This window comes from Monopterus albus, unplaced genomic scaffold (assembly GCF_001952655.1).
Source record: "Monopterus albus unplaced genomic scaffold, M_albus_1.0 scaffold75.1, whole genome shotgun sequence".
Taxonomy (NCBI): domain Eukaryota; kingdom Metazoa; phylum Chordata; class Actinopteri; order Synbranchiformes; family Synbranchidae; genus Monopterus; species Monopterus albus.
In genome coordinates, this window is record NW_018127955.1 from 1377051 (window position 1) to 1391291 (window position 14241).

Here is a 14241-nt window from a genome sequence, read left to right on the forward strand (position 1 = left end):
GAAAAATTTAAGGGGGTCTGAATACTTTCCATACCCAGTGTATATGACATATACTGTATTCCTGTCTAATTTTAGAGTATTAATAATTGTGTGGTTACTGCTACAGGTGGACAAAACTGAAGAGATGAACCATCACAACATCACTTATCAAACATGAGACAATCATGTTGTCACACTATCAGTGCCTCCACCAGCAGTGAAAAACATTTTCTCTGATGGATGAAACAGCTGTTTTATTAGTGCTGACTGTCTATGGCTACACACTGTATGAATACTATGTTATTAGCATTATTTTATTATTTTTGTAATTATAAATGATACATTAAAATTGTGATTGTTAAATACATTGTTGGTCATAATATTATTTAGACAGCTTGATAGCTTGTTATACGGCATCAGAATTATGCTCAGTGGTGGCTCTGTAGAGCAGATGTTTTCAGTGCGAGCACAGAACAAACTGAGAGTGGACAGACAAGATATTTCATGTGGGGAAAGGGACAGGTAGGCTGTAGGCTTTGTGCTGGTATAAAAAAAACTACTGACCAGTGTGTCGACACAGTCAGCAGCTGGATATGCAGCGGCGGCTGTGACACGGGCCTCATGGAGACTATTTGTGTTAAAAACTGCTCTAGCCTACTCATTCCCACTAACATCATAGTCAAGTCTGAACCAAGAGACATAAACTTTCAGTGGACAGGCTATAGCTAATTATCTCCATGTCCATGGCAAATAAACGTCTACAAGTTAACTTAGAAATCATAAAAGAAAGACGCTCCTTTGTAACTCCAGAATGCCTGAAGTTCATCGTTTTTTATATTTTTTTAGTATCATAGTACATCAATGAATACGTTGCAAACAGGAACTGCTAACAGCTAAGTCAGCGTGGGGCCAGTTTACAAAAAAATGTAAACCAGCTTAAGTAAACAGGACTCAGGTTGTTCTCCACATTCACGGTTATAGCCAACACCAAAGAGGTTCCATCCAGCAGAAGACATGTATATAGTATAACATATAAGCTGCACAAGACTGGGTAAAATATCATGACACATATTGATGTGCTGATGTTGCTGTAACTCTGAAGCTGTGTTTAGTTGGTCAGCTGTCCAGGCAGGTCAGAGCACAGCTAGAGCAGCAGAACTTTGCTCTTTCACTTGTTTGTTTTTGATTTGGATGTATGAGTGTGTGCATGCCGGGGCTAAAGCACACAGGTTAATGCCCTGTCCTCATTTGCAGAGGTGATAGGGGGGTGTAAGACATAATCCCTGTCCTGGGATTTTGTGTCTCAGACTTCAGTCCTTTCAGAGACGAGTGGAGAAAAAGGCTAGTAAGATGCAGAAAGTGATTCTGGTTCCCCTGCTGGTCCTGGGATGGACCTGGACCCTCAATGGACTCCCTGTTCTCCCAGAACCTCTCTACCCCACGCAGGAGAACTTTGATGTGGCTCAGGTAAGTGGCTGAGTTCTGCAGTCTTACATTCTATTTTTCCTCCTGTGTGTAATATTCTTTCATTTTGAATTTATACATTAAAAATATATTTATATACAGTATTATTATACTATATAACAGTATTATTATATATTGAATAATTTATTTGAGCTCATAATAGCTTGATTTTTATACATTAAATTTAGCAGTTTGGAATAAAGTTCAGTTACATAATGGAAAAGTCAAGTCTAGGTACATTAAGCAGAAAAGATGTGTGTGTAACCTGAGATCTTGTGTCCCATTTCTCTGATATCTGTTACAAAGTGTGAGTGGGTGTCCCATATTAGTACCTATTTCAAGTGTTATGTGTAATAAGAAGAACTGAGATTTTGAAATTTGCACTGACATGTTATATGTTGCTCTAAATAAGAAGTTATTTTGTTTAAAAATAATCTATTTGGTTTCTACTGTGAAGACTTGAACTATGGTTTCAGCTGTGCAAACCTGAAAATAATAATAATAATAGAGTGAGATGGACATCGTTTGATAGTTTTAGTTTGATAAGCTGAACAAACAATACAGAACCAATTAGAGTTATAGGTTTTATATGTAATACTGTGTTAGTTAGTAAACTGTACACTATGTGATGGCATTTCTTCCTCACAGTTTTTGGGAACATGGCATGATGTTGCTGTGGCAAGTACATGTCCACATATGCAGCGTCACAGGGAAGGTTTATCCATTGGTAAACTGGTGCTGCAGAGAGGCACCACTGAAGGAAAACTCAAGATGACACGAACCTCACTCAGGTTTGAAGTACATGTATCACGCACAAACAGTACAATGTGATACACAGTAAACACCAATACTGAGTACAGCCCTGGTTAATATCACTAAAATGTTACAAATCCTGTCCATCTTATACAATTTTAGAAATAAGACAATTATTTTGAAGAGCAAAAATGTTTGCCTAATTAATTAAACTACAATTTTCAAAAAGCAACTGCAACAAATCTTAGCACAGCCTTCATTAGTGAGAACCCATCCTTTAGTTTTTTCTCATTTGATTGGATTTAGTCAGATGTTTACTGCATGACACATATTGTAAAAGAGAAACTAACAACTGTCAGACAAGGTTTATGTATTGTTCACGTTTATCTGTATGTGTGCAGACATGGAACATGTAAGGAGATATCTGGGGATTATGAGTTAACCACCACGCCAGGACGATTTTTCTACCACATTGCAAGTATGTATAGTATCTCTCTGTCGCCCTCTGTGTAATCTTGCAGTGGTGTTCAAGGCAGTATAATCTTTTCCTGCACTTTCAACAGAGTGGGGGGCAGACGTGGATGCCTACGTAGTTCATACAAACTACAACGAGTATGCAATAGTGATAATGAAAAAACAGAAATCATCAGGGGAGAACAGCATCTCTGTTAAGCTTTACAGTAAGTGGAAACTCATTATTTGTTTCCATTGTTGTATTTTGCTCTTTGCAAAAAAGTAGCAATCAAATTCTGCTAGAATAAATCACAAAAAAAAGGGAAGTTAATCCCTTACTAGTTCAGGTTAAAGTGATTATTAGGTGAAGTCAAGAACATCCTTCTACCTCCAAACCTTTACAGCATGTTAAAATACTGGGTTCCATTTACATTTAAATTACTGTGCCCTCTTCAGGTCGAACAAAGACTGTGAGAGCCACTGTGCTGGATGACTTCAAAACACTGGCCAGACAACAGGGAATGAGTGATGACGCTATTTTCATTAGGCAGAACAAAGGTACAACACAGACAGACTATTACATACATACTTGCACTAATACACCTTGAAATATTAACATTCAGACAATATCAAAAACTGTAAATTAAGAGATTTTAGCATCACTCAAATGGATAGCTAAATGACGTTTTCATTTATGCAGGTGACTGTGTTCCTGGAGAGCAGGTAGCAGAGCCAACAACTCAGCCTGAGCCTCAGGTACTAACACTATATTGAATTAATTTCACTTATACTGATCTACAATGTATATTCTGACTTTATTTTTGTTTGAATGCAAATTACTTCAATTAATAATGCATTTGAGTTCTTGTTTTATTATTACTGTTGTATATCAAATCATTATAAATTCCTCTCAGCAGTAGCTGGATTATATCAGTAAAAATATTAGTTGCAGTAGAAGCAGCAGTACATTTATACAGAGATCCCTGAAATAACTTTTACTGGTCATATTTTTGATTGTAACCTGTTAACATGGAAACATACTTTTCTTTTAAAGGTATAAAACCAGTGACTTACTGAGCGCTCAGTGGAACGTTAAAGTAACAAATGAAACAGCAACACAATGTACAGTATAAGTAAAAGTACATATTGTACAAAATGGTTTGATTAGATTTAGCTCATTAGTTCAAATATGTGTTGATTGTGCATTTTAATGTTGTATATTAGTATATTAGGCCTAAAGGTCTGAGAAGTGAGATTGTGACCAGAAGTGTTGCCAGTTCAATCCCCAGGACAGGTGACCTCATCCTCATTATCACCACTGTGATGCCCTTGAGCAAAGCCATTAACCCCAACCACTCCAGTGGAGCTCCTCAGTGGCCACAGATCAGTCTCTGGTTGTACTGGGCAGTTTACCCTGAATAAATGTTAAATAAATAAATAAAACTCACTTTGTCAAATGTGTTATTTGGGATATTTGTAGAGTTCAGGGGGCTTTGTATTTCTGACTGAGTCTTTCTATGGCTGTGCTACAGCGGGTGAGGAGAAACGTGGTGCCTTCTTTGGCTCCTGCAGATGAGGACGGTTCAGGTGATGCACTTCTTTTCAGTGGAGCCGGTAAGAGATCAGCTCACTTAGTTAATTAATAAATGTCCAGCACAGTGAATTCCTGAAAATGAACGTGTGCTAAATGTAAGACCAGAGATTCTGATCACAGGGTCTGGTGTTGTATCCAAAGGGTATCTGTTCTTTATTACACTATTTCTCTCTCTCTCTTTCTGTAGAGGCCTGTGCAGCACCACCAGAAACCGGACCATGTTTTGGGCTACACCATCATTACTACTACAACTCTTCCTCAATGAGCTGTGAACTCTTCAAGTATGGGGGATGTATGGGCAACCAGAACAACTTTGAAACTGAGAGAGAGTGTCTGCAGAGATGCCGCACTGAGGGTGAGGAGTGAAATTCAAAGCATCGTATCTGGATATGATATGATTATGCAATACATAACTGCTGCTGTGGGTGTGGTGCAGAGGATGTAGACTACTGAATCAATACTGTGAACATAACTGTAGGCCATAGATGTGCTTTGTCAGTTCTGCTAGTCCCTTTTCAAACTGCATTTGAGAAGTTAAGTAATACTGTCTGTCGTGATGCTCATGTATGAGATGAGAAAGATATAAAAGAAGGAAATATATAACAATATTTACCCTACACTGTTCTGCCTCTCCAGCTGTGTGCCGTCTGCCCATGGCAGCCCAACCCTGCACAGGTCAGCCACCCATCTGGGCTTTTGATGCAACCGTCGGTCTGTGCGTGCCCTACAAAGAGGGCTTCTGCCAGGCCAATGCCAATAAGTTCTACAGCAAGGCTGAGTGTGAGGAGTACTGTGGGGTGGTTAAAGATGGTGAGATGATGAAGTACATATTGTATAAGTACAGCAATGCAGAACAAAAAAATCAAGCAGAGTGCATATAGAAACACAGACACCTCTAGATGACCCAGCCTGTGGAAAAACCACAGACTCAGATTCCTGTAAAAGAAAGTGAAGGCTACTCACTGGTAAAACTCCTGATACCTGATCAACACCATGAGCAAAGACCTGTAAACTTGGCTAAAAACAAACCTCCCCTCACAGATGTCTAATGGATTTAATGCTTTCTTTTACAGATGCAGAACTCCTGAAGACAAACTAAATGAGATGATGAGACATGGCTGCACTGCTGAGTTCATTGTACAGTGATGCAACATGAATAAGCATCAGAAAAACACACATTAAAGAAACATGAATTTTTGTTTCAGCACTCATAAAATATGTGAAGTCATATCACAACAAATCACCAATAAAACAAGTCATTACTTTGCTTGTCTGGTGTTTATTGATTGTTTCTGCTACTTTTTATTATTCTTGTCTGTAGGATTCCCTTTATTAACCTTTATTTATTCAGGGTGAGGCCACTGAGAGATCACCTCTCTTTTTCAGGAAGGCCTGTCCACATTCACACATGGAAGCTCCCCAGTACAACCACATTAGCTCTGCACTGAAACTGGTGTCCATGGCTAAGCACTGCATAGACTGTTGATGAGGTGCTGTGACCAGATCCAGCTAGGGAGTGTTTGTCTGTTTGTAGCACCAATTTGCTGCAAAGGAAAAAAAAATAAACCATTGTTTTTGTAGTGAAATCTGTATTTTATGCAGATTTCTGTGCATTTGATTCCCTGCAGGAACCTCTTACAGCAAAAGGCCATCAAAGATAAATGTGCTTTGAATTTAGCACAGCAGTGCGTTGTTTCCTGAAAATCAGGTCCGTTAATGTAAATGAAGTCTGCTGCATTTGGTGCAAAGGTTTGATTTTGATAAGTGTTTTTGTAGTTTTATGTGTCATACGTCTTTTTGCAGGGTGTGTAGTTCTGTTTTTAATTGTTTCGAGACAAAGAGAGCTGCTGTCAAAGCTGTGTGTTACAGAAAAGCAAAAGATGGCTACTTTGAAGACTCAAAGATTTGAATCTTATTTTTCTTTGCAGTTTTGGGGTTTTCACTATTAATCTACAGTGTAGAAAATAATAGAAGCAAAGACAACCCACTGAATGAGAAGGAGTGCCCAAACCTTTGATTGGTATAGTAAACAACATCACCCAGTCGGCTAGCATATCACACACTGGTTTGTGAATAGGTTTTTGGCTAACAAAATGTTTTCATGAATAGCCCTCATAGCATATAAAGATACAATATTTCCTTATTTGGTGTAATAACATTGTCACTGTCATAAGGTCAGGAGAAATGAGAAAATAATCTAATGACCTAAAAGTTTTCTAATCAATATTATTTCACATACTGTCTCAGGTCTTCATCATCCTACAGCCTACAGTTTTTCATTGTGTGGGTGTAACCAGGAGGGGGCGATAACATGCTACTGATTATTCACATGTATTTCACACAGTCTTAGTTTTTACTCATTCACACCTGCACACATAGTAAAAGTCACAAACACAGTACTGCTTATGTTTGTTATTTACAGCAAATGAGTCATTCAGTGCTGCAAAATCACCACATAACATCACCGCTGCTTGCTCTGTCTCCTTCTCTCTCTCTCTCTCTCTCTCGCTGTCTCTCCATCCTGCGAAGGAGCCAGGCTTCCTGCTCTTAGTTCCCAGAGTTCCCGACTTCTGCCAGCAGAATGCTGGGAATATCCGGACAGGAAGGAGAAGTGACATCACAGCGGTGACCTTCCGTGCCAGGCCATATCACCTGGTGTTGTGTGGAGGAGAGCTATCAAACAAGTGTGAACACACAGATAACCAGAAGCACATACCTCTTTCATTTTTTCTACACATGCACAAACATGAATGCACATCCATGACACACACACTTCATGACATGCTGCTTTCCAGGAAAAGAGAAAGAGCGGGGGAGGAAAAATTGTGAGCAAGTTCCCACGAAGAGAGCGCAAGGAAGCAGTAACTTTGATTGGTCAGGCAGAAAACTTTCCTGTACCTTTGCATAGACAGGCTGAGCTAACAGTATATTTGACAGGAACATTCCCATCACACTTCAGCTGGTTCCTAACATCAGCTCTGTCTGTGTTGCTAGTTGTTTGTCTGTATGTTTTTCTTACTGGCTGTCCATCTGAGTTAGTCAGCATTACTAATTTTGGGCAGTCAATTCCACAGAATATGCAGCAAGTCTACTAAATCAAAGTATAGGTTGGCTTCTGATTAAATTACAGGGAGAATAAGATTTTTCCTGTAACAGCTGCTCTGGGTCCACACTATTGCTAGCCTGGGACTGCTTTTCTTAGCAGCTGCATATAGGAAATGAATGTGTGTGCTGGCTTTAGCACACACATTACAGAATTTCAGCACTGTACTGTAGTAGAAAGTTGAGGTAGTGTACTTCCATTTTATGCAACTTCATACTTCTACTTCACCTTATTTCTGAGGAAAACAACACACATGTGGCTCCACTACACTTATTTGAAAGCTAAACTTAAAAGTTGCTTTTCATGTTCAGGTTTTACCTTAAAAACACATCTTAAGCTTATGAAACACACTGTATTACCAACAAGTTGCTCCCAAATGTTTTGGCACATGACAAGTTTTATGCAGGACAAGTTTTCTGATACTTCCGTTCAGTCCACTTTATAGCGAACTGATGTCTCTTTCACTGAGCAGAGTGAGACAGATGTCACTACACACAGATGGAGGCCGGACATGCACAATGAACATATGGTCTGTAGTGGAGATGTTTTCTGAGGATGGAGCTTGTCTCAGGGGTTACATTCTTTAGGAGCCAAAAACTGGAGAACACATGAACAAGCCCACATACTTGCACAAATACATGTACATAAATGATATGTAGAAATAATATGTACCTAAAGAATGGGATGAGCAAAGAAAAACATGGAAGCCAACAAAGAGCAAAATGAGAGAGCAAGAAAGACAAGATGCTCTTAATGCCAACTTGAGAAGAGAGGGCGGAGCAGTGATGGGGAGAGGAGGGAAAGGGAGAGACAGACTGTGTGTGGTGGAGATGTCATTATACAGAATGCCAAAAAAAGAAGGCACTCTGGTCAGCTGCTGCTGTCGCCACTGACTATTATCCTGCCAGCAGAGGAAACCCCATCCACACACACACACACACACACACACACACATACACACACATTAGTCTCTCATCTTGTTTTGAACGTCACTTTCTTTCCTTCTTCAAGTTCAACTCTGATTACATTGGCAGTCTGTAACATTTAAAGCTCCCTCCACATCCCTCCCCTAAACCCCAGCTGAGTCTTTTCAGCAAGTCTGAGATCCAACAAATGTTTGCTTCCAAAAGACAGATCACACTTAGCTTATTTAAATAGAACTCAAGTAGAAGTAAAATTGCTAATTATGATAAAACTACAAGTACTTCAATGAATACAGCTTTTTCAAAGTGAAATCATCCTACCAAGTAAAGTCTCTGTCCATTAGTGTTTCTCTCCAAAGCTTTCTTATGAGTGAATGTATGATGGATCAGAGATTCATAAAACAAAAAATGTGTCACAATAGCATAAATATTTTAATTCCACCCTGACAATATATTAATATTAAAACCTAAATATTAGTCTCAAAAACAAGATATTTGAGGAATGCCTGAAAAATAAAATGCAATTTGCTGCAGAAATGCTTACAAAAGAATTGGTTCTTTTTAATCTTTTAATGCGTCAGAATTAAACGTTGTATGGTAATAAGCAATTAACAAGGAACCATCAATTTGGCAGCTATTTATCCTCGTCCAGAAAAAACGTACTTTCCCTTGAACTCATCAGGAAGACCCCTTAAACAGACCATTCGACAGTTTCTCAGATTACTGTAACGGCCTGTTAACATTAATGATTGCAGACACATGACCATTTAATACCTTATCATCTAAACTCTGTCGTTGAATAAAAGGATCTAAAGAACAGAGACAGAGAATAAAGAATAGATTCTCAATTTGGGAACCTGGAAAGCTAAATGTTGTTTTATTAAATTACCTATTATGCATCTATTAAACATCTACCAGTGATAAATTAAGCTATTAGTTACAACTTGTTTACCCGGTATAATGTGTGCCTTAACAAGTAAGTGGTATCCTACCTCAACCTAAATCTACTTTAGTGAATGAAGAGTTATTGAATTAAGAATGTTGTCAAAAAAAGTAGCAGTGTGTGAAAAAGCTGCTGAGTGAAACTAAAGAGAGCGATTAGCTGGTAGTTGTTTTGCACCCATGAAGATGTTTTATTGTTGGATGGATGGTAGGACAGGAGGTAACTCTGAATGAAACTTTCTTCCCTTTATGAGTGTGGTGTGTATGTATGTGCTGCATGTTGTCAAAGGTGCTGAACTTGACATTATCATTCCAGGAACTGTGCAGTGGTGTCCCTGTGTGCATGCTTGAATGTGTATGTATGTGCACACAAAGTGTGTTTATACTGTATATGTTCATCATTTTTCTGCATATCTTTATTCCAATGGTCAAGTCAACTCACATCAAATGACTGGTGATCAGCAACCCTCCACTGCCTCTTTGCACAGTGTGTGATGCTCTGGTGCATTCTGCATTGACTGACCTCTCTTTGACTCACGCACACACAAACAGAGGGTATATGACCACTCAGTGACACTTGCAGACAGACAGACACAATAGGAGATCCAGCACATTCCTTTCCCCAGGTGGTATAAAAGACGCAGCCAGATCAGTGGCCTAATGGACTCCAAACCAATGACTGATGATCATTAACCCCCTATAAGTGTGAATTCCTCACACCCCTAACCCATCCATTGTGTGACCACTGCTCATTGTGTGAGGGATTTTTCTCATATGGAGCTGGTTAACTGCTGGATGCCCACAGTCAGCCACCACTGGGCCATCGGTGAGTGTCCTTCAGGGCTCATGCTCCCAGTGTGTCCCACCCTGCCTTGGTCGGTGGCTTTTCAGTCAGTTCAACATGTTGCTATAAACAGCAGCTGTTTTGAACAATAAGTGTTTTGTTTATAGCTTACACTTCCACATTCTAGCTCTTCTTCTTTTCCTTTCTGAGTGGCAAATACAGATTCCATGAACTGCTGGTAGGGGGAGTTATTTCTGTCATGCAGGCGCAGAATGTACGTGCTAGTTGGCTGTCGTCTGTGTGGTGTGTTCAAGTGTTACTTTTTCAGCCTGACTGGCCCAGACAATTTTGATTTATTTTTGATGACATTTTTGGAGTTAAACAACTGTTGTTCATAAAATGTACAACAAATTATTATTTGTGACCCCGAAGAACTTGCAGACATCTAGATACAACTACAAAACAGCTCAGGGTCCTGCACCAGTTACGTTTTATGTAAACAAGGATTTGGCAATTGGAAACACTCAGAGAATAAGAAAATGTATTAAACAGATTGGGTCAGTGATACTTCCAGTAAACTCCTGCAACAAAATTATATTCAATATTTTTAAAGATTATGGTTAAGAGATACCTAGACATCACTTATTTACTTTCCATCCACATACTCCATTCACCAGATCCACTCTCTTCCTCACTCAACCTCCTCAACAGCTCTCAGATTCAGATTCATCCCCCAAACCTTCAGTCCTGTTTCTCCTCCAGGCTGGCACCACTCCAAGTCCACTGAGTCCCTATAGCTGTGTGTGTGTGTGTATGTAGAGAGAGTTAGTGGTTGGAGGACAATGGGCAGTAAGGGGGCTGGCTGAATAGGGCCATTGAGTCTGCTCAGCCAAATAGAAAAGCATCTCCCATCTCACTTCAAAACCCACAGTTTTATTCTGTACAACCAGGCCTTTATTCTCCATAATTACACCTTGACATACAGTACATGTATACACATATCTATATACAGATAGATTGATAGATAGATAGATAGATAGATAGATAGATAGATAGATAGATCCCTAACTGTTGTGCTGGGTTTAAAGTACATACACTCACCAGCCACTTTATTAGGAACACCTGTACAATTGCAACACTTCTACCTTACCATCTGTGTTTATGAAGCTCAAAATGTTTCTGTTTTTGGTGAAATTGTCATAAATGTATAAATGTAATTAAATGTTTATTATTGAGGTCATAGTTAAAGGTGTCATTGTACTGGACTCCATTATACTCAGAGGTGTCTCTATATTGTTATCCTACCCATGTACATACATGAGAGGGTCAGCAGACATAAATAGAGTCAATCCATTTCCTTCAAGATAAACAATGTACTGTATAAACATTTCTGAAGCTACCCGCCTTTTTGTTGTCTTCTTTTCCGTCATGCCACGTTGCCCGGATGCACACTGTAGCTGGACTGCAGGCACAGTACATACAGCTCTGATCAGCACAAGCCTAACCACTTCCATGTGGTGTTGAAAGTCCAGCAGCATCTTACTGACTCGGCAGTTTCTGCTAGGTTTCCAAATTGTAAACACATTTAAAAAGCCATACTGTCATTCTGATTTGTCATTGTTGTTTCATGGCATATTGTAAGCTGTTTATACCCTGCCCTTTGTCACACTAGCTGTTTGCCTGCTGAAGACCTGGTCAACAAGTCCTCCAACCTATACGACCCATATGGTCGTTTGTCCTTTCCCTCCCATGGGGTTAAACATTGCCTGTTTCTGTCCAGTAAAGTTTAGAAGCTATAATCCAGTGAGTGGCTACTTTATTCACTGATTTCATTTGCACCGGGCCTAAATATAGGATGGGATGTCATTGCATATAGAGAATAATTTCCAAAGCAACTGTCTTTGCTGTGTCACAATACGGGTTAACAACCAATGTCACTGTAAGCCCCTTTAATAAGAGGGGTTATCATTCACAGTGTGTCAGACAAAAGCAGCAGGCCTCCACAAAGACAAAGTGCTATCACAGACTGAAGTATTACCAGCGGTTTTTGTCACTGTTACAATGGGCCATTTAAACGCCACTGAGCTTGTTAGCCTAAATCCAACCCTGCAGACAGGCTGCTCATTGTATATCCATTACACTGAAGGAGGATAATCCATTCAAGGTAACTGGTACAACCTATCCTCCAGCGCATAGGACAGCAGGATGTAGGTATGGATGTTATGGTTGATCCAAGGCATTTAAATGAAATGAAGCTCAGAATCAGCTTTACTGTCCAAGTATCCATTCATCCATCCATTAATCTATCCATACCCCTCAAACCTCCATATCTCCACTGGCTTACAGCAGCATGTCTGTGTGTTGGAATGACATGACATCTCTCTTTCTCTCTCCATCTCTCCCTCTCTCTCTCACACACACACACACACACACAGACAAAGGGTGCAGGCAGCAGGGCAGGAGATGTGGTGTTGGAGCTGTGTATGTGTGTTGACTGGGTCTGGTTGGCTGGGGGGAGTGGAGGGTGAGATTTGAAGCTCCATATGGGCACCTTGTCCCTAGTATCTACCCTCCCTCCCCCTTCAAACAGGCAGATGTCAAATGGGACATGCCTCCCTGATGGGGCACAGGGTCACACTGCACCGGGGTAAATAACTGAACAGGAGGGACTGAGAGAAAAAGAAATGCCCTCCTGCACACAACCCCCCTCCCTAAAACACACCAAAGGAGATGCATACACATGCTATGGAAAAAGCTGCTGACACAAGCATGCCAGCACATGGCCATAGGCACACTGCATAGCATCACAAGCAGTCTGACAAACAACTGAGGTCTTTCTTCAAACTGCTAACTTTGAAAGATGCACATAAAACTTAACTTTATGTGCCCTTCTAAAATAAGTTCATTAGAGGGACAAGCATTGCTAATTAGTTTAGGCCATAAATGATAAATGTGGCATTAGTCAGTCAATTCTAACAGTGAAGCCTCATCTCACTGATAGAAATGGATTGGATTTTTGTATAATACAGTTGTAGCTGCAAGCTTCTAACACGTCACAGGGTTTTTTTTTATCATATACAACAGTAAAATGCTATTTTTAGGATTTTAGACTACAGATTAAAAACATCATTGCCATAAGTGACAAATGGATATATATGGCCTGTGAGAAACTGACAATGCCATTTCCAGGTTTTGCAACATTTCATATTTTAAAGTAGTAACTGGTAAAGCAAATTAATTGATAATGAAAAATAATCTTTCGTTGTAGATCTAAATGCATTTGATGATGAGATGCAACTCCACTGAAGGCCAGGTGTCAGTTGTGTGTGCGTGTGTTGAGGTATGGGCTGCAATCTTAAACAAAACAGGGGAATGGACACCCACACACACACACACACACACACACACACACTGTCTGTTCTCTGTGTGTTGAGCCCTGAATGGTTACGCCCGCAGGGCAGGAGTAAGGTTACTTTACATACTGCACTTACAGCTCCCTTTACCACTGGGGTATAAAATGGATTTGAATGAGAAAGAGGGGAACAGAGAAGTGGAAGGAGGAGGAAGAAGCGTGAGAAGGGGGAGGAGGAGGGGCAGGGGCACTCCCTTTGTGTAACAGGAGGTCTGCTGCTACTCTGGCATGGCTATGGAGATGGTGGAGCGGGGTCACTCTCGGTGCTCTCCCTCCCTCTGTCCCTTTACTATAGGATGGCTGCTCTGTCTCTCCTCCTTATCCTTCCCTCCCTTCCTCCATCCATCCATCCCTTCCTCCCTATTAGCATAGCAGCTGCCTGATACAGGGCACAGGGTGGGGAATAGCCAGGTTGCTGTGTGCATATGCGTATGTGAGGGTGTTTTGTGGAGGGAGGGATGCTGGGGGGGTGCGGGGTGGGAGTCCAGTCAATGGCAGTCCGTCTGGCTGGTGAATAGCAGCTAAAGCAGGCCCCCGCAAGCTAGACAAAGGAGCCTGAAGGGAGGGGATGGGGTCAGGGTGTGTGAGGGAGAATGGAGGGGTGGAAGAATGAGGCAGTGAATGGAGCGCCTTGTCACTGGTGCTATGGAAAGAAGCACAGAATGAACTGGAAGAATGAAAGAAAAGTTCAAAAAGGATCGGAGGGCAAGGAAAAGACCGGCCTGACCACCTGTCTCTCTCTCTCTCTCTCTCTCACTTTATTTCTTTTACTCCTCTTCTTACTCACAGGCAGGCTTTGGGGTGGGGGTGTTCACTGGTCATGTTTAGGGAAAG

General features: G+C 40.6%; 1 protein-coding gene across 1 annotated transcript; it reads left to right on the forward strand.

Moving 5' to 3' along the window:
• The first annotated feature begins 1238 nt into the window (after positions 1–1238).
• Positions 1239–5509, forward strand: ambp (alpha-1-microglobulin/bikunin precursor). The gene is made up of 10 exons (XM_020606028.1): positions 1239–1446; positions 2092–2234; positions 2598–2674; positions 2760–2876; positions 3106–3207; positions 3350–3405; positions 4182–4263; positions 4431–4598; positions 4880–5053; positions 5317–5509. Exons 1-10 carry the CDS (start codon positions 1330–1332, stop codon positions 5340–5342), a joined length of 1062 nt encoding a protein of 353 aa, XP_020461684.1. The 5' UTR covers positions 1239–1329; the 3' UTR covers positions 5343–5509.
• Positions 5510–14241: the final 8732 nt, after the last annotated feature.

Excerpts from the sequence above, each read along its gene's own strand:
- ambp (XM_020606028.1), top strand. The coding sequence starts at position 1,330 with ATGCAGAAAGTGATTCTGGTTCCCCTGCTGGTCCTGGGATGGACCTGG. Across the intron at positions 2,235-2,597 it reads ATGACACGAACCTCACTCAG|ACATGGAACATGTAAGGAGA; the intron begins GTTTGAAGTACA and ends GTATGTGTGCAG. Across the intron at positions 4,599-4,879 it reads GCAGAGATGCCGCACTGAGG|CTGTGTGCCGTCTGCCCATG; the intron begins GTGAGGAGTGAA and ends CTGCCTCTCCAG.